This window comes from Nestor notabilis, unplaced genomic scaffold (genome assembly GCF_000696875.1).
Source record: "Nestor notabilis isolate BGI_N333 unplaced genomic scaffold, ASM69687v1 scaffold28794, whole genome shotgun sequence".
NCBI classification, from domain to species: Eukaryota; Metazoa; Chordata; class Aves; order Psittaciformes; family Psittacidae; genus Nestor; species Nestor notabilis.
The window spans coordinates 16,986-43,961 of NW_009927359.1; the positions used below are offsets into that span (position 1 = coordinate 16,986).

The window sequence follows — 26,976 nt, forward strand, 5'->3', positions numbered from 1 at the left end:
CTACACAGAAAATGAGTTGCTGAAACACTTTTACAAAATCCCAGTGCAGCTACGTATTTTCAGAGTAAACTTGGTTTAAAACTCCATGCAATTTAAGAATTTAAGGCTGAAAATACAATTCATACAACAGCTTCTAACCTTGCCTCTCCACTTCTGATACTAAATCAGACATGAAACATTGTTTGAGAAGTCAGAATATAACTCATAATGGGTTTGTGATTTTAAGGAATTCGAGGTTAAATAATTAATAACACTGTCTTGTCATTTAGTAACCATATCACCTGGCCCTCAGCATCCTCCTATGCCTCCTGTCAAGCCTACACAAATGCGAAGAAAACCTCTGCCTCCAAACACTGTGACTGGTAAACCAGGGATTCCAGGTATCTCAGCCTTTTCAGCGTAAATATTTTATTACGTGTGAGATGATACTGAAGTGACCAGCAGAGTATAGGAGAATTTTATAGTATAAATTATTTTTCTTTAATCTGGGATATCTGTAGAAACTAGTCTTCTGGAACATACAGGCCTTGTGTCTTTTGTCTTCATACATAAACTCTGTTTTCCTTTTGTTTTCCTAACCTAGTTATGTCAAAATCATCCCAAGTAAGGACGCTGAAAGCAAAATAGCATAATGCAAGTCGTTCTTTAAGATGATCAACCTTACGAACATTTTGTTGTCTACTAATAACATTTGAAGTTACTTAATGTGCATGTCAGATGGGAGATACTATAATGCTTCAATGCATACTCCCAACTGGTTATTTGTAAAGAAATTCTGTCCCATATATATGGCACATCCATTAACCATTGCAAATAACAAGCCAATAGGCACCCAGAAAACTAATTGCAAGGGAGGCAGAGCAAGCTGAGGTATTTCATGTGCAAAGAGTTTAGCTTCATGCCTGTGCTACAGTATTCTTACTATCAGTATGAAAACACACTTAAACCTTCACATTTCCTATTTTATTTTAACTTTATGCTGAAGCTGATACTCAGTATCCTAATGTATGTTTTGTCTGTGGATTCTGTATAAGAATCCTTAGGCTAATATTATTCCAGGTAGTCAGAAACTATCATCTCATTATGCTTAGCATCATGAGAAATGCTTCCCTCTTTGTATTTCCCTCCTTAGTTCACTGGTAATATAAAGGTCTCAACTTTGCTGTATTTCGTGTTGGTTCTTTTTTTTGTTTGTTTCATTTGGGGTTTTGTGAGCTAGTAAGGCACTAAAGGCCTAAATAATTCCTTAGTATTTTTTGCAGCAGATTAGAAGTAAGAATCTTCAAGCTGGATGAAACAAGAGTATATTTACTCAACAGCAGAGCCAAGATCAAAATGTTGTGTCTACGCTTGTTGTTGTTCAGTGGTGTTTCCTTAGTAATAGCTACAACAGAGCATAAGATATTGTCAGTCCTAAGCTGTAGCATAAAAAATAATGTTGACCTGATACATTTTACTTTGCTGTTAATAGGGTATAAATTAATTTTCTCCATTAAGTGTCTAAATAATTTACTGGTATTTTGAAATATCACCCTTTTTCCATACACTAGAGGTCAGGTTATATAGTGTTATACCTTCCTAGGTATTCAAGATGGAATAAATTGGTTAGATGATTTGGTTCTTCTTTATGGGTCCTGTGCCAGATTTCCCTTTCTCCCTGTGTTTACTAGTATTTTATCCAGCTTAGTTTTAAATACCATAATTGAGTTCTTCTGGTTCCCTGGAGAGACTGTTCCACAGTGCTAACAGGAAAAATTTGCCTCAGTGTTCTTGGATTTTCCCTTTCATAATTCTGTCCTGTTTCTCTTTCTCATTAAGGCTGTGATTAATTCCTTATTTGTATCTTTCTTACTAATCCAGTGGGTGAGTATTATGGGAAGGTTTCTATGCCAACATTAGAAGTCTCCTGGATGGAAAAAAGGAAGCAAGAGAGTTCCAGAACCTTTGTGAAACTGGACTCTAGTGAGAATCCTAATAAATTTCCACTTTAATAAGGAAATTAGGAGAGAATCTTTATTATGAGAATTTTAATAAATTTTCACTTTATTAAAGAAATTAATGGACAGTAGGGATTATCGTTGTTTTAAACTTGGTTCACGAGAGTTCTGCCTTCAGTTACCATGTTCTTCTGTATCATATATGCAGGGAAGGTAGCTACATAATGATTATGATTTCACAGTCATGCAGTGGTTATCTGGGGGTATGTGCCTGTTTTATGAATGTAGTTCTTGTCTTTTACAGCTATTTTGAAAACAATCAGTACATCCTTTACCATAGAATCATTGAATGGTTAGGGCTGGAAAGGACCTTAAGGTCATCTAGTTGCCACAAGTTCCTCTTTCTGTCACTATAGCTAAACCCGCTGGACCAACAACACCTGTGAGGACAGGAACGTCTTATAAGACACCAACAGCTTTTGCAACTCCAGACTATTATGGTAGGCATATTAAGACATTAAGACAGTTCTGGTTTCTTTTCTTTTTTTTTTTTTTTCCCTTCATTTACATAAAGGTTTTCATTTTTTCCTTTGCTTCCCTCCCCTAAAATATATTTATGGATGGTATATTTAATATGAGAAGTGTTCTGTCTGGGGTGATTCTGGTTTCCTTTATGCCACTTTGCAACTTTTCTAACTTAACTGAGTTCACCTGGCTGTCTTCTGATACACACCTTGGTAAATGAGAACATGATGGCCCTTCCATCTTCATAGACATCAATACATGCTTAGTAAGCTTTCAATACTATTCAGTGGCTACTTTTAATCTGTGAAGCGAGTAGATAAGGCACTTCTTTTCCTAGACATTTCTTTTTGCATAGGCTGTAAATTCAAATTGCTATTTGACAGTGACTGATAGTGCTCCACATGGTCATGGTATCCGCCTAGTCGTTAGTCGGTAATTTGCCCTTCGTAAATTTGCAAGTTAACTACTAGTTTAGACCTAAATCTCCTCAAAGTGGCATACAGGAATGGGTTTGGTGGAGGGTGTGCTTAAATTTTTTGAGCCAAAATACACAGCTCTAGGTGTATTGTCATGAATTATGCTGTTTCTAGTTTTGCTGGATTTATAGTAATTTAGAAATTCTTGTCTCCTTATAATGATCATGAACTTACTGTGACCCTTTAGTGCTCAGTAAAGCAAGCTGAATGCCAGAGTTATTAAAAAAATCCTTGTGAATGTGTTATGATTTGTCTGTTGAGATCCATCGTAGTGTTTGTGTTGTTCAGTATATATATAACATTCAGTATAGTGGCTATTTAATACAACACTGGTATCATGAATCCTGACTGCTTTAGCACATTTCTGTTCACCAGTGTATTTGCCTTCAATTTCCTACAAATTTTGTAGAAGTTGTACGCTCTGGAGACAGAATTTGTGATTTCCTCATTCCTATTTTCGGAGAAGTTCATCTGCCAACATAATAGTGCTATGTATTCTGTGAACATGAAACAAGCTCCAAGCTAAACAGCCACTACAGTGCAAAAAGATCCTTTTTAAAAGGTTAAAAGAGCATTTCTCATGTACTGCATAAAGTGAATCCAGCAGCAGTCATTAAGTCTGTGGTTGGTTATGGCTATCTTTATACTAGCAGGTAAGTATGGTATTTACTTAGCATCACAGCCAAAATGGAGTCCTTAAAGAGGAAAAGACAGATCTGGCAGCAAAGGTCTACCATGGAAGAACTTTACCATGACGGCCAAGTGAACTGTGAAATGATACAGTTCTAACACTGAAACTTTTTATTTATTGCAAATTAAATTATAACTGTGTTCTCCACAGTTGATGAAACTGTCTTCAGCTCAAGTCCTACATCAGAAACCGATTCTTCAGGGAAACCAAGGTACCAAGGTAGGATTTTAATACCTATGATATTTTTATTTGGGGGAATAGATGAAGGCTGACCTATCTTGCATCAAAATTAGCTTGTTTGGTTATTTAAAGGTGAAAACATCATTTGATTCTCTTTCACTTTAGTGTCAGATGAAAGGGCTGTAGTGCAGATCATCAACATATTCTTGACTAAATTTTATTTCTGCATTCTTCTCTGCTACCACCTCCTAGTTTACAGTCATGCCAACAAACATGTTGTGGCTCTTCCTGTACACTAGCAGTAGTACAGCTGCACACTGTTCACATTCCACCAAACCAAAGAAAAATCGTCCTGTGGGCTTGCAAGCATACCTGAAGAGGTATTGCCCAAATCCCAGTGCTCCTTACCATAAGGAATGTCTGCTCATCATATATGCCTCACCTCTCATTCCAGGCTGTGCATATTCAGATAGTCTGAAATGGTAACATATACTAGGCTAGATGATAAAGTAGTCAAGTTATTGCTGTTGCAGTAACCTAGGGAGTTTAGCAAGGTGAGATGACAGGAAGAAGGGCTTTTGTACTGGAAGATTTTTCAGGTTGATATTTTTTTGGTCTGGTAAGAGATACTGCACTTCTGAAGACTATCTTTCTTGTAAAAGCGTACTGTTTACACCCAGTAGAAGTTTAATTTTAGAACTAATGTGTTTGTCTTCAGTAGTCTTCATGAATTTCATGCTGAGTGCAAGATTTGCCTCAAAGTTTGTTTCAAGGTTTCGTCCTGTACCACAGAAAATACTTAAGATTTTGACAGTCACTTTAGAAACTGCAAGTTTAATGGTGGAATGACTCTGGACTAAACTTGTTACTCTTTCTGGTGAATCAAAGTGATGATGGACATTACATCTTTGTATTAGCATAGCACTCAAATGCTGCAAATGGAATTGTAGTGTCATTTTACTGGAGAATATTAGTAATTAATTGTCTCATTTTGTGACAGAAGTTAATTCTTTCAAACAGTGCATATCAGCCGCTAATCACTTCAGAGTGATAATTCATCAGTGGTGCCAATGAGAAGGGGGTGAAGGCAGTGCAGATTCCAGTATAACAAAAATAATAAAACCAACAAGCAGCTTAATATGGAATATTTGATTTTTATTCTTAAACATTTATGTTTGGCTTCTTGTGCAGATTTTTACTTGGTGCCCCAAGATGGAAGTTGTGCCAGGGGTGAAAAATGGCATTGGCATTTTGTAAAAACACCTTGTATTGAATAACAGCTCTTTCCTGTTGCTCTTAGCCCCCCATGTCAAGTACATGAAGAAAGATGATGATGTGCCTTGCTCTATCACAAGCTCTCTTGAACATTTTCCACAAGAGGAAGCTAGCAGCAAGGAAGAACCTACTCGTCCTCCACAAAATCCTCCAACAAACCTCACAGTGGTGACTGTTGAGGGCTGTCCAACTTTCGTCATACTGGACTGGGAGAAACCAGACAATGACACTGTTACTGGTTGGTTTGATTTCTTTGCTCCATTGTATCAGAATACAGTATTTTCAGCTTATTTATACTTTAACAGTGGCTTTATACCATTTTAAAGATATTTTAATCCTATGGGAGGCTTACACCCAGTGCCTTTATTTTATGCTACTGTCAACTCCAGTGTGGGTAAGACAGCGCTACTAGATTGGAGCGAGATTTTCACAACTATATCACTGGTGTCAGTGGTGACACAAGAAGATACTCTGTCTTGATGCTGTGGTATCTGCTCTGGCTTCTCTGTGTTCAGGATCTGGTAAGATCTAGTCAAGAAGTTCAAGGAATGTGACAATAGTCTTTTTTACATAAATGCGTACATACCATATAGACATCTGCCTTGACTTGAGGATATTGTTGATCAGTGGGCCACTCACAATGAAATCTTACATCCATCTAGTAAGTCAGTAGAACTCTGCCAGCATAATGCTTGCAGTACCCGCCATAGGGTCACCAAGTTCTCATGTTAAAAGAATCTGTTTGGTTTTTTTCATTTCCAAAGGAAGGTTTTTGTATCGAGAATACAGAGGAATCAGTACATAGACAGGTAAGCATGCAAGATGACCATTCATAATTTTTCTGTCATCTTCTATATCTCAGCACAAGTTTACCAGAATTAACAACTGAAAATTACGGTTCTTCTGGTCTGTTAGGAAAAGGGACTGTTGTTTTTTCTTTTTTTTGTTTTGTTTTTTTGTGGGGTTTTTTAACCCTGAACATAGAACTTTGATTTGCAAAATCACTGGCTTATCACAGCCATGACCAAATGGATTTGGCTGTGTTGCTTTACAGGTGAGTTGAGCAGATAAGACTAGGAACTGTGAGGACTAAGACTTGATCTTAGCCATTCACTTTAGCATGTAAAGTGGGATGTTTTCAGATGTTGTTGTATATGCATGTCATGAGAGATTTCAGTGCAGGGATATAATTAGGTGACTGTCACAAGCAAGGCCACTCTCTACCCCAAATTAGCCCTTCCTTGGCTTTCTACTAAAAATTGCTAGGTTTAGCCTCTATTCTTTCTTTCTCTCCCTGCCGTTTTGAAAAATAATAAATGCAAAACCAAAGGGACACTCAAACCAGAAATTAGCTTGCATTTTTTTACTTCTGGGAAAGAGGAAGAAACTTAGCATTTCTGGTGGTTTAGAAAGGGAATAAAAAGAGACTATAGGCGATTAAGAAGTACCAACAAGAGAGCAGAGTGATTACTTGGCTTGTCTTCCACAATGTGCATCATCCTGGAAGAAAAGGAAGTGTGAGCTTACTGCTGACCTTAGAATTAGGCTGAGTATAGGCTCTCTGTGGACACTCCATATTCCAGGCAGTTCTGCAATGCTTCTTTTCATTCCAGGAAAAGCCTTTTTGCTGCTGGTGTTTCCTCCACAGACCAGTCCTTAGCTTGATTAGATTAGATAACGTCATTTAGTCTGTATGTTTTCTTGGAAGGAGACCTGCTGCTTTTCTTGAGCATGTTAATGAATCCACTACAGCACAACCATTTGTATTGCAAAAATAGAAAAACATCTCCACTACAGCTGGTAAAACTGTCAGCGCACATCATCTGATAATGAGAGCAAGGCTTAATTGCCTTCTGATATGATTCATTTTCTGTTTTAATATGGGTTGTAAAATACAGAACAAGCAATATGCACAGTGGAAACCTTTTCTCTGTTCATTTGTAATCAGCATTTATGAAAGGTAACTTTCCATGAAGTTTCTTCTCTTCTGTAAGAGTATTCTGTGATAACTGAGACATGTGGCATACCCTTCTCCATACCAGAAAAAATTAAAACCTTCTGCAGAATATGTGACTAATACTCATTTTGCTTCAATGAGAGAAACTTCAGATTGCAGTCTAGCTATCTTCCTATCTAGATGTAATGGTTTTCCCATAATACCATCTTCATTCTTTTTAACTTCAATATGTAACACAAATGTTTGAACTCTGTGGTTTACAAATAAACTCACTAAGCTTGTCTCCTTCATCTTAACTTCAAAATATTGCTGTTAATGACTCATCCAAGGACATCTTGTGAATTCAAGAGAAGGCATTGAATCCCATTTTCTGAAAACAGTGATTACTTCATATTGGCACCAGTATGACATTACTTGGTTAGGCAGGCTTAAATCAAGTTTTCTGTCATCTCTTTTTATTTTGTAGTTTATGCATGTTTTTTCAATCGCCTGATTTAGGCATAACTTTTTTTTTTTTTTTTTTTTTTTTTAATGCACTAGTTCAGATAGAACTGTGGAAACAGAGAACGTAATTTGCTGGTTACTTTGCTTGACTTTCAGCTACGTACAAGGGGTTTCATTGTATTGGGTATTCCTAAAAACAAAATGGTCAAGCTTACGCCCTTGTTTTCATAAAGGCTTCAAAGGTCAGGAACAAAACCCATTTTGCTGGTGCTCTGCTACCCTTGTGTTGCCACAGGAATGTTTGTTGACTTGTGCACCGAGACTCATGCACTGAGTCACGTGCAAGTACTAGATGTGCTCAACAGTGCTTTGTGTGCGTGCGTGCACGTTTGCATGTCCATTCACATGTGCTGTGTTGTCCAAGTTACATGAATTAAAAAGTTCACATGACATTTTGACTTGGGGCAGGCAGAAGGCAGAAAAATAGAACTCCTGTGAGGTTGCCTACTCATTCTCTATCTGGATGTACCTAAGGCAGTGGATATCCACCCTCTCCTCCATGCTTCCTAATGAACATAATTTCTCAAATGAGGCTTAACTAGGGCAAATAAGGACTTTTGCGTAGTTTGGGGGTTTTTTTCCCATGGTTCACCTAGCCTTGGAGGCTATATAGGAAAAGGTGTTTGTTTCCAAAAAGAAATGCACAGAGAGAAAATACAGATGTGTTTTACAAAATACATACAAAATAGATACTAACTATTAATGCTAGTGTCTTTGATCATTACACTGGGACACTTGAACAAATAGCGTAAAGAAAAAGTAAAAGCCCTCTACTTACCCACCTCGTCCGCTTTCGAGACACCCATTCCTGCAAGTCTATGAGTTTGTTTTTAAAAGGCAGTGGTTGGTCTTTCTCAGTTCATGGGTGGCTGTTGTGGGGGAGGACTTCTGAACATGGAAATTTTGAAATCTTCAGTATAGGAAGTAATTCCTTCCTCTGTGTTAACTTTCTGACATAACTTAAAACCTATTTTAAAGTTTCATGTTGCTCTGTATATGCTCTAGATACCTGAGTCTATTACAAGGTAAAGATAAAAAGATGCAGTGTAGAGGTCTCTTTTGAAACTATTGCAGTAAATCTGAAATTCACATGTGTATACATGTATATAACTGCTCAGATTGAATTGCTGTGGTCTGGAAGCTTGGAATATTAGAGCATAATTTTGTAGGGCTGCTTTGCACTTCCACTTAATTGCATTGTTTTTCAGAAGTTACCCCAGTGGTTTTGATGGCTGCTTTTTGCATTAGAAGAGTACAAAGAAAGGTATAGTTGCACAACTGAGGTCAAGATCAGGTCAATTTGTGTATGTATGCTCATTAACGTACACATCTTCTACATTTACTAGGAGTGAGGATCTGAGAGCACAGCAACAACTGAGAGGCTTTTTTTTTTTTACCTTTTTAACACTGAATCCTATTGCAGGTGTTTTATTTGTGTTGATGACAAATAGGTCTCCTTATACAGAGAAGTGAAAATTTTAGGAAAAGGGAAAAAAAAAGCCATACAGTTTGCTAGCATTTAGCTAAGAGCTCAAAAATTAATAGTAGTAGCATAAAAAAAAATCAGGAGAGTAGTTTTCTAGAGGTTTTGTAGCTGTTGATAGGTGGTCTCTGTCTTTGGACTCACAGTATAATACTAATGCCTGTTTTATTTACTGTGCTGATCTAAATGTTCATTGCAAATGTTCTTTGAAAAATTTTACTTTGCTAGCTTGCAATTAGTAAAGCTGAACTTGGTATTATAGACTGGTTCTAAGAAGGGAAAAAGAAGGGGCTGGAGACGTGAATTTCTTTGCAAAGAGAGGAAAATAACAATATACTCAGTGTGTTTATTAGAAGAGGTTGTTATGAATTGGGACAGAGGTTGCCAGCTAGAGCCTGTATCTTGGACAGGGCTATGACTGAAGGGGTATCTTCTTCCCAAACATCTGTTGTTAATTCCCTGTTTAGCACATGGCTTTTGCTTAAGGATACATCCCAGAGAGATGAAAAGAAAGTAGTGAAACTCTATAAATCATATAAATACAGAAATAAATTTATGCAAAATTATTTCATTCTAGACTGACAGATTTCCTAAGTGAACAATCCAAGTTAGTTGGGCAGTTTCTTTTGGAAACCATAAAAATAGAGGTCTTAAGTCAATCAAGTTTTAAGCATTTAGAAACTCTACGTTCATTTTTGATACTTTCTCATTCAAACTGCAGAATACTTAACTTGTGTTTGCAATTTTGTCACTAGTGTACCTTTGGGCATAGGTGAGATGTTGAATACCCTCCATCCCGTAACTCAATTATAAGGAAGGATGAGGGGCTAGGCACTTGGCAATCTGGAATTGGATCTCTCCTTCCTAACAATTTTAGCATAGTAATGTCCACACTGATTTACCCAAGTTGTCTTTACAGTCTATTAGACAGTAGTATTGGAAATCAGATAAGAAAAGAGAGAGCAATGAAGAAGCTCAAGTAAGCTGTTATTTAAGACATTTTTCTTTACTGTAATTTTGCAGAATATGAGGTTGTATCAACTGAAAATGGAGCAACTGATGGTGAAAAGGAGAAATCGATTATCACTACAAATCAAACTCATTCTACTGTGGAAAACCTAAAACCCGACACAAGGTAATTAAATAAAATAATTTTCTAAATGAATCCAAATACTTTGGGCTATGAGCTGTCTGCCAATTCAGTTGAAAATCCTTATGTATGTAAGACCAAATTGGTTTTGCTCCTGTTCTGATAGGAAAAAGGTATACTTTGGTTTGCTTTCTTGCAAATTAACAGATAATACATATTTGAGGAATCTTCAGGAAATTTCCAGGAGTATGGTCTGGACAAACTGCAGAAGTGACCTGTTCTATCAGAAAGATTAACAGTCCAATGTAAGAAAATGTACTGCTTTTTATCAAAATATCTCTTCAATTTGGCAGATAAAGAAAGAAGGTGAACACAAGAAATATTAACTTGATATGTGAAATGAAGATTTATATGTTTGGTTGCTTCTTTCCAGGGTTTAAGGATGCTTTGCACAACTGGATTGGTCTGCTTGCTTATTTAGAGAGGTGTTTATTCAAATACTGCAGTGCAAGTTGGGCCACTGTACAAAGTTGGACTATGCATTGCACATGCAAAGGAAAGATGCATTTGTGCTGTATATGTAGTTTTCTTTCAGTGTCTTGAAACACTTGGAAAGTTAAAAATGGGTCAGTGAATTCCAATTGATCGCGTGCATCTCAAGCAGTCCAAAAAAATATTATCATTCTTTTAAAAAAAGAATCTCATAAAAAAATTATTCTTCTGGTTTTGTGGTAAAATTCAGAGCTGGGAAGAAACCACTTGTTCTTTGTGTTGCTTATTGATTGCATCAAAAAGCTAATGAATGACATTTTTCTTCCTGTAAGACTATCCATTCGGCTTTGGTGACTGGATTTTTCTGTTTCAGATAAATTGCCCTTTTCTATTACTATCCTTAAATTGGTGACGGTTGGTAACACAGCACAAAATTCTGCATAGAACCCAACCTGAACCTCTGTTTTTAGGCAATGTGTGGTTTAATTTGGGCAGTTGGTTCTTAGCTCGTTTACTTGAGGAATGAGGAACTATTGCAGAAAGTGGAGGGGAAGAGAACTGGAAAAAAAAGGCTAGAGGAAATTGTGATATCCAAAAAGAGCTGCTTTGACAGACTCCAAAACTTGTAAGAAAGGCTAGCATTTCTGTGTATTGAATCAAGAATATCTGTCTTATTTCTTAAAGGCATGTATCTTGTGAAAGTGTGAACTGAGGCTATGTTGTTCTGTCTTGTTAAGAGGCAAGTAGGATATGTTGGCAATACAATAGGAGACCAAGCATCAGTTTCCTCAGTCTCTTACTCAATCAGCTGAGAAAGCTTAGGAGAGACAGTAAAACAATGTATTTCTGGAGTAGTGAACAAGAAATGCTGTAGGTGCAGCTAAACTTGCCAGACTATACTCTATGTGTTTTCATTTCAGCTTTGAAATAATAGAGTTTCATCCTTGAGAAGAACTGTGTGTTATTAATGAGATTCTCTTCCATTACACACTCAAACTGTGTGTCATATATGGTGACAGAAATGGGATGGATTTGGTTAAGTGAAGAAAAGACTTGGAAGCAAAGGCCTGGATGTTGAGAGAAAAGTATATTTAGACTGCTCTTAGTTCAGAAAGGAAGCAAGATGAAGTCAGGTATACTAGAACCATTGAAAGGGTCATAAGGAAGGGAGAAGCAGGTGAGATGGTTTTTAACTTTAACTAGTAACAATTCCATCACTCGTGTGAGAGGACTTTGGGGTTTTGGTAAGCAGAAGCAGACCAAAGACTGTGGAAACCTTAGAGAAAAGCTGTCTTTTGCAGCATGGATTTTGGAAGCTAGATGTGAGATCACTACTGACTGGTGGAGGCTGACTTAAGGTGTAAAGGCTATTATTCCTCTCCTCCCCAACCTCAAAAGGGAAAGACAGTGAAAGTCTGTCTGGATTCAGGAGATTATCACCTGAAATTGAAGACCTTTGACAGAATTTGCAGTGGTGCATCTCCCTTGAGTCTCACAGGATTTAAAAGACATAAAATCCTTCTCAGAGTGGCTCTGTTCAGTTAAACTCCCATTTCGAAATGCATGTTTCCTAATTTTGAGGACACCTTGAGAGCTTTGGCAGAAGCACAAGAAATTGTTACTGTTACCATTTGAATCCAGGCTTGTTGGCACACTAAATTAGTGTAAAATAAGAAAGTGATGAAGACAGCTGGCATCATGTGGACAGTATCAGTGTTGCAAGGAATGGCATATGTTCATAATAAAAGTCTCCTGTCTGTCATGAGCCAGTTGCTTACTAGATGAAGAAAATAGACCTGTGGACAAAACTGACTGAAAATAGGAGTAAGAGAGACAATGAAACACAGCTAGGTAAATTAATTGGGTCCCTGAAATGTCTGCGAATTCATCAAGTAGGAGATTAAGACTGAGAAGCAGACTTTTCCATAACTAGCATTAAAAGAAAGAGCTGTAGAAGAGGTGGAACTGGAAAAGAGACTTAGAAGAGGAAAAAAAAAAATCCCTTTCGGAAAACGATCAACATTTACAAAACTACCAGCAAGTATATGGAAAGAAAGATGCTCGATAGCAGAAGGTGGATTAACTGGGGAAGAACTTCTTGGCCTTCAAGCACTTTGGAGAAGCTGACAGGCTGAAACTGAGTCTGTTTTTTCCAGCTTCCCTGAAGCCATCAGTGAGGCTGTGTGAATACCTGTGCTGCTCTGAAGGTTCAGTGCATCCAGAACTGAAGACAGTTCAGGATGGATCTGAACCAGAAAGACCTAAGCAAAGACTTTCCAAAAGGAATAAAAATGTTTGTAAACGTGGTATCACACAGTCTCCATGGGTAAATTCAAACCAGAAAGATCCTACAGCAGCAAGATAGTTTAAGCCTGTAGTTCTCCAGATGTATGCTCTTGAGGAGCAGTACATGATAAAGTGTGCAGTCAGGTTGCCCAATCTGTTAACCTGTTGAGCAAATCAGGTAGGATATGTTAGCCTGGCCCAAAAGCTAGAGTTAATTACCCACATCCAGCAAGAGGGAAGCAAGACAAACAACTCTTCAGTGTGAAGAGGGCAGAAGGAGCAGCAGGGGAAAACTGGGTGCATCTGCACCTGCTGGATCATGCTGCTTGTTTGCTTTTCTTTTTACAATCTTCTTTCAAATAGGTCATACTACTACACCTCTGGGAAGCTCTGCAGTAGACCAGGCACCCCTCTTCCTTTGAGCTAGTCTTTTGACAAGGCAGATTTGAAAGATTAGGAGCTAATGGCCAGACTTGGAATTCCATTTAAGAAATTTGGACAGCGTAAGGAAGGCAGCAATGAGAGACTCTTACAGTCTCTCATGAAAAATTGCGTGGACAACTGCATCTGTCAGTAAGTACAAACATAGACGTTAAATGAATACAAATTTCTCTGAATCGGGGGATTACCATGTAGTATTCTGTGTGTCCATTTAGCTGTTTGAAAGGTGACTAGATCCAGAAAAAATGGACTGGCTGAAAAAGAAAAGAGTTCTGACATTCAGTACAATTATCAAGTATTTGATTTTAACAGACTTATACCATGCTAACATGGAAATGAAAATGGACTTTCATAGGCATACATCAAGTTGTGAGCCTGGAGAAGAAAAGACTGCGTGGAGACCTCATAGCAGCCTTCCAATATCTATCTGAAGGGGGCCTACAAGGATGCTGGGGAGGGACTCTTAGTTAGGGACTGTAGTGGTAGGACAAGGGGTAATGAGTTTAAACTGAAACAGGGGAAGTTTAGATTAGATATAAGGAAGAAGTTCTTCACAGTGAGGGTGGTGAGGCACTGGAATAGGTTGCCCAAGGAAGTTGTGGATGCTCCAACCCTGGCGGTGTTCAAGGCCAGACTGGACAGAGCCTTGGGCAACATAGTTTAGTGTGTGATGTCCCTGCTCATGGCAGGGGGGTTGGAACTAGATGATCTTAAGGTCCTTTCCAACCGTAACTATTCTATGATTCTATGATTACTTTTAAACGAATAAGGTTATATATATATCCTATATAGCAAAGGAAAATGAGAGAAAGGGATGCACCAGCATGAACTCATCTGTCAATTTAATTTTTCATCCTCCACATGGAGATTCTGTCACAGTTTTGGGGGGAAATGTACCATTTATTCCACTTGGAAAATAGTCAAAGCCAAACTACACGACTGATCATTCTGGTCAGAGCAATTATAGTCTAGCTTCCAAGAAGTCATTTGAGGAGTGAGACCTGTAATAATCCATCTCACTTGTCATACAGGTCTCTTGTTTTTGAGTTACCTTACACTGCTGCTCACACTGCTCACAGTGGAACTCCTGGTTTCATTGGCATACTCAGGACTTTGTGCTCTTTCCATATTCTTAGTTTTACGTTAAAAGCTGCCCTTAAAAAGAAAATATTGCAGTAACTTCTCATATGATGATAGTCAAGCAAGACCAAGACTCAATGTGTGAGTCAAGGTAAGGTCATTATCCTTGCAGTGCTTGTTTGTAATAAACCTTCAGAGGCCTGAGATAGAAACGGGCCTACTGTGGGTTTTGTTTTCTTCCCTCTCTCTCTTGTGTAGTAATAATGGTGTTCATCTGCATCTTCTTCATCACTGAAATCAGTTTCACTATCCTGCGCTTTTTTTATGGACCTTTCCTAGACTAGAATATTAAATGCAGATGTTGTTATTTTTTTGCTTCCAATTCTATTTTCCCATTTCCAAAGGAATTTTAAGTTGGGGCTTTTTTTGCTAGTTTTGGAGTTTTCTAACTCCTGAAAATTGATATTTTACTTTTTAAGTCTTCCAATTGTCTGCTATAGTATCATTTTAACTTTTTATGCTATTTCTCTTGGTTTTTCTGCCAAAATATGTAGTTTTTATTTCTTTGTCCCTGCCCTATCTTGAAATACTTTTTTTATTAGGTGTACATTTCCTCCTTCATTCTGGTGGCTTGTTTAAGGGAAGCTCAGTTCATAGCACATACCACTAGTGTCCAGGAAGATCTGCAGCACTTATTTCTATACAAGCCTTCAAGAAAGTGTCCGAATAGCTTTGAAAACAGCTCTCATTCATGTTTGTGTTGGCAGTAATTGGAAGGTAGTAAAGAAAAATACTGAGACTGCAGTCAGAGATGTGCCAAATAGCTCTGGGGAGTTCAGTTAGCCATTAGAGGATGTGTCCCACCAGCCTGCTGGTGTAGCTTTTTAGTAGAAAAGAAGTGTTAATAAGGAAAAAAAATAGGCTGTGATTCTTGCATTGCACAGCTTTGTAAAACTTCCCTTTAGATACTGACTCTTTGCCTGGTTAAGCAGTTTGGTGATTTTAAATCTACTTTACTCCTTTTTAAAAACATTTTGAGTGGTCTCTTTTGGACCTTCGGGTTAGATTGTGTCCCGAGGCAAAGTATATTTCCAGCCATGAGGTCTATTAAGGAATATAAATAACAAAAAAGGTTTAAAACAAAATAAAACCCAAGGCCCTCAGAAAACAAAAACAAGTAACCCAACCGACGAACCAGAACTGTGCAGTACATGGGAAATGTGTAGGATATATGCATGTACCAAACTGCTTTTATAATGTGTGTAGGTGATTTCCTTCAGAAGTTTTTTTTATATGTCTTACAAAAGGCATGAAACAAAAAAAGGTAATGTTGCTATAATTTACTCAAAGACCATACCAAATAAGTCTTCAACCCTCTAGTGAATAAGCTTTTTGTGCACTTACACACAATAATTCATACCATATGAAGAAATAATGCACAACAACAGCTCATGCTGTTATTACCATTGTCTGGTATTGGTTTGTATTGCAGTTAGCATCTAAACTATGCTAATCACGTACAAGAAAAAAAAAATCTACTGATGCAGAGAGCTTAGCTTTTGTTAACAGCAAGGCCAAGAGATGGGCACTGCAGTGAAAGTTACAATGCAGAAAAATACAGAAAGTGTCAGAAAAATGCTGGAGTTTTTTGTATTCTTCATTACAGTAGTAACAGATTTTTGTACTAAATTGCTCTTGATGACAGGATCATAGGCCAGCATTTCCTGTTTCTCTCAGCCCTTCTTCCAACTTGATTAGGAGAAAGACTCCTCAAACAAGCGCAGCACACCTACCCGCTCTTCTTCCTTCACTCCAATTTCTTATACCTAGTTGCATTTGCTATGTCAGATCATACTGCTATCCAGTCACATCTGCAGAAACAGACAACCTCTGTACATTGAGACAGCCCTGTGTGATTGTCATCTGACCACCAGCATCTCCGCAGCAATGACCTGAAATCCCAGGACTCTACTCAGCTGTTCCAGTCCTCCTATTATGGTGAAAATCTCCCTTCACCTATTTTCAGTTCTGCAATCTTCAGTCTTCTCCGTTGGCATGATTTGAAAAATGCAGGAGCAGCTGCATCTGCCAAAGTTCCGTGTGGAATAGTGATTTCCTATGGTGGAAAAATATGCTCTGCACAGTAATACCATAAGTCAAGTCCATTTAATCTGCACAGGGACTTTTATTGTCTTAGCAGTTTGGGAGGATTTGGGAGGCCTAGTCTCCAAACTTTGTAGCATAGCAATCTTCTAGGTTTTAGAGGCGCAACACACGTTAGATTGCTGCATGTATTGGGTAGCAGAGTTTTTGGCATCACAGGCACACAGATATAAAGAAAGAATATAGATTTGTTTCTCATGAATGTCTAGTTAACAGGTAGACATGGCATAATCATTATATAGCTTTCCTATTTCCTTTTATTAACTGCCATACATACTTTCTTGAATCTCTAAGCATTTTTTCCCCTCCCTTGTGGTTTGTATAGAAGTGCATAAGATGGAAGCAGGTACCCTTTTTCACCGTTTTATTTTTTATTTTTCAGATCTTTCACCTGACACACAGGGAGACCTTAAATGGTTTTAAAATGCATAAAATTACAGTTAGATCTGTAAAGTCTATCAAATTGTGAGCCCAGTCTAACTTTTCCTTTCTCTCACTTTCAGTTTTCACTCAACTAGTTACTTCTCTTCATCTCCAAAAGTGGTTGGTTGTTGTTCCTGTGCAGTTGCAGCCACTGCTATTGTTTCAGGATTGAATTTGGCAGAGGAAAGGAGCCCATGATGATTGGGCATCTGTAAAAATACCTACCATGAAACTATAAAATTTTATAAATTTTAGTTTAAAACAATCCATATTTAAAATTATTAATAAGAAGCTCTCTCATAAATGACTGAGCTAAAATTTGGACATTTCTTTATTACTTTCCTTTTCTCCAATTCTGTTTATATGTTTACACGAACTGAAATCTCTGTGTGTAGACTTTAATTCTTTATTTTAATCTTACCATAGTTTTCCCAACTGTGGGAAGCACGAAAACTTCTTTGGAGTCTTTTATCTCTAGGCTTGCATTAATTTGTACGTTGTCCAAAATGTATCTCCTAGCTATTACTTTAAAACATCTGGCATATTAATAAATCTTTGTTTATGCTTCAGTGATTCTTCAGGAGGAATCTCCAACTGCTCTGCTGCAGTGTTCTATATAATGACCTTTCCTACCAGATGAGAATACTCCTTGACCAAAACAGTTACTGTGCTGCATGTACAATGTGGATGTTAATGGCTCATATCCAGTTTTTAAGAGCATGTATTTGTTTAAACAAGTTGATCATGAAGAAGATTTTGTCTAGAACTTATTATTTATTTAATGTCCCCCTCCTACAGTAATTTGAGATGCTCAAAATGGGCTTGCAGCGTGTTTGAATAAATAGTAAGGTTACTCCAAATAGACTTTTTAAAGCTTGAAAAAAGTCCATCTTTCACTTTGAAATATCCATGAATTATGCATAATGCGTCTGTTCAGAATACCCATTTTTGTACGCATTTCTCTTAAAAGAAAACTTTAGAAATAAAAGCAATTTCTTATGTAAGCAATTTCAAAGTTAAAAACTGTCTTAGAACTGTGGATGGAAAACAGTTGCTTGGTACTGCATGATTAGACCACTGAGGTTAATTAGCAATCTGTTCATGTTTTGCAGGAGCCAAGAAGCAATGAGAGGTAATCCAAAGTTTGGATTAAATTATTCTGTCTCTTGTAGGGACTTGCAAATGGAGTTTACAAATTTCCAACCGTGTGCAGAGAGTAGTTTGTTTTTTTTCTTCAGAAAATTGCTGTTTGGAAACAGTTTCAGCAATACATTACAATGCTGTTATAGTCATGAGCTACCAAGTTACCATTGGTAAGGGATCCTTCACGAGTCGGGAGCTGGATGTTTAATTGCCCGCTTCTGGGATTCTCATTTTGCTCTGTGTTTAGTCTGTAAGTCAGGGCCCATTTTCCAGCCCTACCGTCCTCATGACTCGTGTCCTATGGATCTCTCTGACTGATGAATAAACGGTCTGTGTTAAGAGGTACTCACCATGGTCCCACTCAAAGCATATGAAAAGTCTCTGCAGGTGGCGTGCGTGGGACAGATGATTGCTTACAGCTCTTGGGGAAGGCATGAAGAGCGTACTGTTGGCTGGGTGTGTATACATGTTATTCATCAGGCTGCTTTGGCATAGAAGGCAACAGGTCCTACAGGGAGGCACTGAGCCATTGCTGAGCAGTTAGAAAATCCCAGGTGCTGCCAGCCTGCAGCCAGGAGAGCTGAGAAACAGCTGGCTGAAGTTAGTGTCTGCTAGGAGGAAGGGAAAACAGTCTGTTCTCAGGTCTGCCCTTGTTGCAAGCTGTGTCCAGTGTCCACCCTTGTAACTCTCTTCCTACCTCACCTGTCTGATGTCTTCTGTGAAACATTTTTTAGGTTTGCGACTGTCTGTCAATAGCTGTTCACCTAGAGCTTCTAATGGAAACTAAATTTCAGCGGAGCTGCAGTAGGAAACTATCTTGTCTTGCCTGTCCCTGACTGTAATCAAGTATTAAGACATGTCAGAGGCTTAAGCAGGGAAGTCTGGCTTGGATTTTCTTCTTCAGTCTTGTTCCTTTTTCAGAGCACTGTCTGATTTGTGATGAAAAGAGATTATGAGATATCTACAGTACAGACTGTGTTGTGTGACATGACTATGAAGAGATAAGAAACAGGCGCTGCACAAAATCTTTCATTACTTCATATATTTACTATTATCATGTATTCAAGCAATTGGATCTTTGTCTTGGCTGAGCTCCTGTCCTGGAAGACATGCCCTGTTTAACCACTGGCCCAGTGTATCACTGTTGGTGGGCCCAAGAAGCATTGAATTGGAGGTCTGTGTTCTTATGAATGAAAAAAAATGCAAATAAGTAGCAATGATGTGCTTTATTCAATCTCTGCTTATCAGATTGTTTCTGACCTCACCTGAGCTGCTCCCTTTGCCAGAGCTGAAACTGCATGCGTGAGAGGAGACGGGCTTAAACCAGTGGTGCATTAAATCAAATGTTAATATTATGTGTGCAAAGAATTACCGAAAGGACTGGTAAATTAGGTGTTCAGAGAGGCCTTATACAGTGAGGACAAAGACTATTCAGTGTTTGCAGAGCAAGAAATGAGGCCTTTTTGTTCTTCTCTTAGAGGCGAGTAGCACCAAAAGTGTTGGCAGTTTGCTTGCTCCAGCCTCCATTCCAAAAAGAATGATTAGTTTGCAAAATTTTCATCTCTTCTATTTTGTTCCGCAGTTATGAATTCCACGTGAAACCTAGAAACCCTCTTGGTGAAGGTCCAAGTAGTAATGTTGTGGCATTCAGTACTGAATCAGGTAAGAACTAAGATAGTCCCAAGGTCTGACTATCGTTTACAGTGGCTCTAGTATTCAGGTTTGTCAGCTATATGAGAGGCGCTCTTGCTTCATTGTGCATTTGGTCTTGCTCTTCACTATCTCCAGACTGGCTTTTTACTACTGAGCATGTTACAGTAGTGCCTGGAAGGTCAGCCTGAGATCAGGGCTGTATTGTGTAAGGATATAAGATGACCAGACTGCAGGAGAAACAAAAAGGAGCACAGAGAGTTTGGTGTTCATTGCGAAGAAACCTAATTCCTTAGAGAAGACTCAGTCATTTAAGATTAATATTCCTGACCTTTTTGTGTCTACCAAACTCATTCTGGACTTCTGGGTGGGGAACATAACATTTTTCTTTGGGTTGGTGTGTTTATAGGCACCTTTGCTACCTCTTCAATAAGGCTGCTGTATCATAGTGATGTCTTTTGGCTAAAATAAGGAGAAATAGCTGTTGGGAAAAGCTGATGTCCCAGTACGTCCCCTTCCATCCTGTTTACTCACCTTGAAACTGTTAAAAAGGTGTATACAAGCCTGTTTAGACCATGGGTGGTTCCCAAGTTAAGTCCTATCTGACTCAGAGGTGAGAATTGGACACTGCCTTTGCTTTCCCTGTTCCAGTTCCCCACGAGGCTAACTACAGTTGACTTGTTGACTCTATACAAGCATGATACCATCTTTTGTGTAGAAATGTTTACGGGTTGATAGTACCTAAGGACTATATAAAACACAAAATGGATTTAGCTTTTTTAAAGGGGCTTTTTCAATCTGCATTTTGAGCCAGGTGTAGTAATACAATAGTCATCTATTGCTGTCACTGATGGATGGGAGTCCTGGCTGAGCAAGGGATTAGTCAGGGAGGAGTTCAGACTATGCCACAGATATTTAAAAACTGTGAATGCACTCTTTGTAATCCTAGATTGTTAAAATTGAAAAAATGTTTGTGCCAAGTGCAGTTTTCATGAATGACAAGGCTTATGTTCTGTCTCCTATTTAGCTTGGATGAATTAAGCAGTCAGTTTTACTTTTTTCTTAATTGCACACATCCATTTCTCACTTTCCGGCTTTCATAGCCAAGTTTTGTGTGGCAGTATTACAGAGGGGTCCTTTTTATTATTTTGAGTTTTGGAACTGAAATTTTAAGAAAGATGCAGTAGATTTGGGTTTTGCTGGTTATGGTTTTAAGCTCTTGTTTTTACTAGAATTGTGTTTGACTGGTATTGTCCCATAGGTGAAATTTTTAAAAGCCCATTGATATTGTAGTTTCACATAATAATATATTCCTTTTAATTTAATTTGGTATAAAAAAGAACTTTGCTTCCAAAACTCTTTCTGTTTCACAAATTACAGCTTAGGTCAGCTGTAGAAAAACACTTACCAATGCTTTTCCATTGAAATATTGGGAAAGTTCATTTTACAGTGTCTGATTGAATGTTTGTTTTCTTCCCCCAGCGGACCCAAGAGTGAGTGAGCCAATTTCAAGTAAGCCTTTTATGTATAGTGTAGTGTCTTCTGATCAGAAATGTTGTCAGAAATGAGATAGCATAATTTTATAAGGGGGGTGGCTGCACTGCACCAATTAAATGAGTGATGGAATCAAACAGCATTTACACATGATTTCACTCCTTCCACCCATACCCCTGGTAAGGAATTCATGCCAGGCTGCTTGTTTACCTGAGCAGAACACAACGTGATGTGGTGCTTCCAGGGCAGCTGGGATGGCTTCAAACCAATGTACACAAATGAGCCAAGGACAGCCTCATATTTTCTCAGCCTTGTCGCTAAAGCAAAAGAAAGCTCTGTAAAGTGAGTAAGCTACTCCATGCTTTTTAAGTGAGTTAACAGAGCACAACTCAGAGGATGCTATCTATCTGCCATTGTGCTTTAGAAAAATTTTCAACTTCTGAAGTCTTGATCCAGCTCTGCTTTAGGACACTTACAAGAGACTCTTGCTGTCTTTGGTGGGAGCTTTTGAAGAAAAGCTGAGATCGCTCAAGCAAATGGGCTGCTTTTTGCATTTGTAACGGGCATCACTTAGACAGAGACACACATTTCTTTCCATGTACTGCATGACACTTAATTTTCATGTGTATTTTTGCTAAATCACAAACTGTTTGCTGTGAGTTGACTGTCCTGGCTTGAACACGCTGAAGAACAGTGACTGTATCATATACCTTGTAAATGAGAGTTTTGCCAGCAAACAGACACAAGGTCCTAGCATGAGCTTATTCCAAACTAGCACAATACACAGAGAGCAGCAGCAATTCACTGCATCAGTTATATCTGCAGCCTTTGGTGCTTCCCTGGAAGGTCTTTCATGTTCAAAATGCAGGTGACTGACGCCATCAGGCATTCTGCTTCATCAAGTTTTCTAATTCTATTTATTTAAATGTATTTGTTGTACATAATTTTGTATGCAGCACCATACTTAGCCTCTTTCTTCCTCTCCTGCAGTGGGAAAGGATGCTATCTGGACTGAAATTCCATTCAATTCAGACAGCTATTCAGAATGCAAAGGGAAACAATACGTAAAGAGGACTTGGTATAAGAAGTTTGTAGGTGTGCAGCTGTGTAACTCTTTGAGATACAAGATATACCTCAGTGATTCACTTACAGGTAAGAGACATTCAAATCGATGTTGTCCACATGATATACTTCTTAAAGATACCATGGTTCCAGAACTAGTGGTTTAACAAGACCAGCGCTGCTGAAGTGTGATCAGGTGTGTTTAATCAGGTCCATAGGCAGGGTACTGAGCACAGTAGTCTGCTTGTGCTCAGTAATCATTAATGTGTTTGATATTGAATTTTCAGACTCAAGAGTCACTTCTCTGTGACGATCATCTGATTTTAAGTACCTGTTAGTATCCTGGGGGTCATACAGAACATTGAGATAGATCACATCTCTGCCAGTGAATAGCATATATTGTGAAGGTGCCAAATTTGTATTTAAAGGGTAGCCTGGACTAGTTCTTAATTAGAGGATTAGGGCCTCGTTTTAGACCAGGACTGAACTCAGTCATTCCCATCCCATTTGATAAACATCTGGTTACATCATTACTGTCAGGCTTATAAATACATAGCTGCAACTCTGGTCAACAAGGGCTTACTTACCTGTGTTGACATTTTTATTTTGTTCTCACATTCCCTATTTTTGCTTATAAACTCTCTCCTCTTCCTTCCCCCACCCCCCACCCCATCCCCACCTTCTTATGTTATATTACTAACAGCAGCCTCTGGCCTTATCTTCTCAAGTTTTGTTCAGTGTCTGAAGTCACTAATGTGTGGTGTATTTAAGACCTGAATCAAGTGACATGTGCTGTGCATAAGCTGAGGAAACAGCCTGTCAAAGTGTTTTTCACTTAGGTGATAGTTCAGCAGAACTTTGTGTCTCATGTAGTTGTACAAGCTATATTTAGAAATATGTTAACTTCTTATAGTCCATCCCAAGATCCTGGCTTTCTTCAGTCTTTTATCAGATCTGCGTACACAACTCTATCGCAACGATGATAGTATGTCAGCCAGAGTAGAAGGAGTATGAACAACTGTGTATGGGAAATGTCTTTTGAGTGCAAGTTAGAGGCAGTATGTTCATCACTTTGAATTACACTAACTAGGAGAAACTGTGGCAGAAAGAATCAGCCTTTGTAATCCCAAATTGCCCCATCTCGGAGCTCAGCACCTCACAGGAGCAGGACTCTGGTCTCTGTACATAGGAACATGGAAAGAAAAGAGGAGGAGAGGGTAGGGCAGCCCATGCCAATACAATTTTAAGCTGTACAGCCTTGCACCTGGTACCATGCTCCCACGAGCAGAGAAGGAAGGAAAGCAAGTACAATACCTCATACGTAAACAGTACCTTGGCAGTTATGTGAATAAAAGAGACTGTTTTGGACAGAGGTATCATTCATTCAACTGTTGCTGTACTAACCAACTGTGATCAAATGACAAACACTGGCAATGAAGCATAGCATATCACAAAACCAGCCAGTAGAGGAAATAGCAGTGCTAATCCAGCAGGACTAGACTTTAGCCCTAAATCAAGTGAATTAACACTGCAGTGAAAGCTACTTCACTCTTAGAAGGAAAGTTTAATGTATCAGGAGCCCATTTTCCTGTTTTCATTAGGTTGTTTTTGTTCTTGCTGGAAGGGTGGTGATTTAACATCACTGGAGAAAGATGATGGTAGCCACATTGTAGTCATTATGCTTGCTAAGCCTGGTTCTTGCACTTGAGTTGTTACAACCAGTGCTGACCAGTTGTCACAAGAACTGAAATATTTATGTTGAAGCAAAGCCGTTTTCTCCCCCATTTCCTAAGTGAGACTGCCATGGCGTGGGCCTCTATATGTGAGTGAGGAAGGTTCCATCTTGAAGCCAAACTCTGTTCAGACGTGTTTCACTGTCACACCTCATCTCAGCATGCATCTCAGGGGATGCAATCCTGTCAGCGCCAGCCAGCTGTGCAACCACTGCCAGCAGAGAGGGGCAGTGCTGGGGTCCCAGTTCCACCATATGCTGAAAATTCCTTCCGGAGCTTTGCTGTTTAAGCAGGACAGTGATCTTGAACTTTGGGTGCATTGCACAGGTGCTGTTGTACAAGGCAGCCAACAACCATATCATTGCATACTGGTATTCGCATGAATTATGTGTCTACAGTTGCAGAATTCATAATGTATAAAACAAAGATGGTATCTAATTTTCTGAAGACCACCCATAAGGGAACACTGGAAAAAAAAGACAAAAATTACTTTATGCTGGAATTGCTATCCCCAGATGAGAAAGATGGATCTAGTCATTTGTTAGCTAAATGTTTTTAAGTGTGTTCCTTTATTACGGAAAGAGTTGGGCAGTAAGAATTTAATACTCACTGAGAACACTGTTAATTTATGTATTAGGGATTGTTGGAATTATGCATAGGTTACACTATGGGCCAGGAGAGTCTGTGCGTATCTGAAAGTTATGGTTCTTGTGTTAGCCATAAAAATATCTGGTTTATTCTGTCTCATGAAGAAAAACTGATCTACATTACACATTCCAGGTCTGTTCTATAAACCAGCATCTACTGCTGACCTCATTTAACAGCCCTCCAGAGCAGGCAGTGCTGGCATTCCAGAAAAGCAGGCCATCTAAAGAAAAAAGTATTTATTGAGGGGAGGAAAAAAATAAATTCTAAGTGTGACCTTCCACAGCCATGGAAAAAAAAATGCCATTTTGGGCAGCCTGAATGTTCTTCATTTCAGACCAAAGAATTGCTGAGAGGAACTCCCTCTGACCAGTTCTCCTATGGAAAAAAACATGCCTGCAGCCAAAACTAGATAGTCATAAATAATTTTCTAAAGCTAGGGGAGAACTGTGTGCACAGAGACCGTCGGCTGGAGGTGAGAATTTTTGGCAAAGCACTGATCACATCACAAAAACGTGAGAGAGTGTTTATTGGTAGGCTGCTCCTTTATTAATTGCACCTTAGGGAGCAGTATTAAAAGCCATCTCACCACCCCCCATATGGCCAGACTGGCGCAAATTCAAGACACCCAGCGTCTAACAGGACTTGCTGCTTAAGCTTATACCTGAGTACTCAGCCTGTATCTAAATGCTCTCACCTTTCCTTTCAACCTCACAGCTGAAGGTTGAGCATAGTGAGAACAAGTGCTGTGAAAGGAGTTTAGAAAAAAAGGTATGTTTATCTGAAAATAAAAAAAAGCCCTGCCAGGGCTTGGGAAGAGAGTGTAGCATCCATTCCTCCTTCTGCTGAACTGAGTTATTACCAATGTCCAGCAAATCAAATCAGTAAGGAAAAACATCTCCCTGTCAGAGCTCCTTCACTGTAAGTCCTCTTGTTAACAGGATAAGCACAGCCCACAGTGTCAGCACATACTCCATGGGGCACTTGAGACCTTGTTTTCTACTTGGTTGCAGTCAAGTTAAGCAATCCTGCAAATAAATACAGGGGCACACTTCATGCTCTGGATAAGCAGTTACTATACTGGGGTCATCTGTTTCTTAAAGTGATATCACTTGCACATACATGTTGTAAAAATGTGATGATTTATAAAAGTCTTGGCCGTGTTACGAGGTGACACAAAACATATTTGAAGGTACTGGGGGCTCCCTGACAGGGAACCACATCTGCCTTACATGAAATCACTAGCAAAACTTACCTTATTTTTGACAGTATCAGGATGAGGTTCTAGGTAATAACAGAATTATGCTTACTGTATGAAATGTAAGGTGGGGAAAAAATGCATTCAGGTATAGATTTTGTCCAGGAATGGGGCACTCTTCTCTATAGCCATGAGCACTGTACTGGGAGTATGCACTTACCATTCAAATTACAGCTACAGATCCTGGGAGGGAAACAATGATAGCATTCACCTTGGCTTCCCTATGGAGTGGAGAGTACAGGCCGTGGCCTCCACTGGTTGTTGGAAATAGCCCTCACTGAACTTTGCTGCTTCTTTGCTTTCAGGAAAGTTTTATAACATAGGAGACCAGCGGGGCCATGGAGAAGATCACTGCCAGTTTGTAGACTCGTTCTTAGATGGAAGGACAGGACAGCAAGAAGATCTACCAGTCAAAGATGGTAATTCCTTATGCTTCTCTCTCTAGCAAACCTTGGCAATTCCTTTGTTTGCATGTTTCTTTTTCCTGTGGTGGATGCAGCGCCCATTGCCAGGGCGGGCAATGGAAAGGGAGGGCTGGCTTTGCAGGCGGAACAGGCTTGAGAGGCTTTTGAAGATGAACAATGACTTATTAAAGGACGGTTATGACTCAGGTTCTGTCAGGTAGTAAACAGCCTCCTGCCTGTCTCAAACATGCCAACAGATTATTCACAGTTGGTGTTACATATTTAAACCCAGCCACAAATGTGTGTTTGCAGAGAGGCATGAAGTGTTATGTTCAAACTAGCAAAGTTGATTTAAAGTGCAGAAAATCACCAGCTGGGCATTAAACAGCTTTGTTTAGTGCTAATAAAAAACTGAAAACTTATTACTGGAAAATATAATTCATGCTGCAGTAGTTCTGGGTGCACTGATTTGACCGGGGTGCCTAGAATTCCAGTCTGGTCTGACTGGGCACGGGGCTGGATGTCCTAAACAGAGTTGTGACCTGCCTATTGCTACGGTTCACATGTTGCTGAAGCTCGATCAT

At 38.9% G+C, this 26,976-nt stretch overlaps 1 protein-coding gene across 1 annotated transcript in view; it reads left to right on the plus strand.

Moving 5' to 3' along the window:
- LOC104405347 (target of Nesh-SH3-like) overlaps window positions 1–26,407 on the plus strand; it is a gene marked incomplete at both ends in the record, with an annotated part of 41,893 nt that extends 15,486 nt beyond the window's left edge. Inside the window, 7 exons of the mRNA XM_010014028.1 lie at window positions 270–380; window positions 2,354–2,437; window positions 3,780–3,848; window positions 5,110–5,322; window positions 10,052–10,163; window positions 19,729–19,808; window positions 26,294–26,407. Coding sequence (XP_010012330.1) covers window positions 270–380; window positions 2,354–2,437; window positions 3,780–3,848; window positions 5,110–5,322; window positions 10,052–10,163; window positions 19,729–19,808; window positions 26,294–26,407 — 783 coding nt within the window. The remainder of the gene's footprint in view (window positions 1–269; window positions 381–2,353; window positions 2,438–3,779; window positions 3,849–5,109; window positions 5,323–10,051; window positions 10,164–19,728; window positions 19,809–26,293) is intronic.
- Window positions 26,408–26,976: the final 569 nt, after the last annotated feature.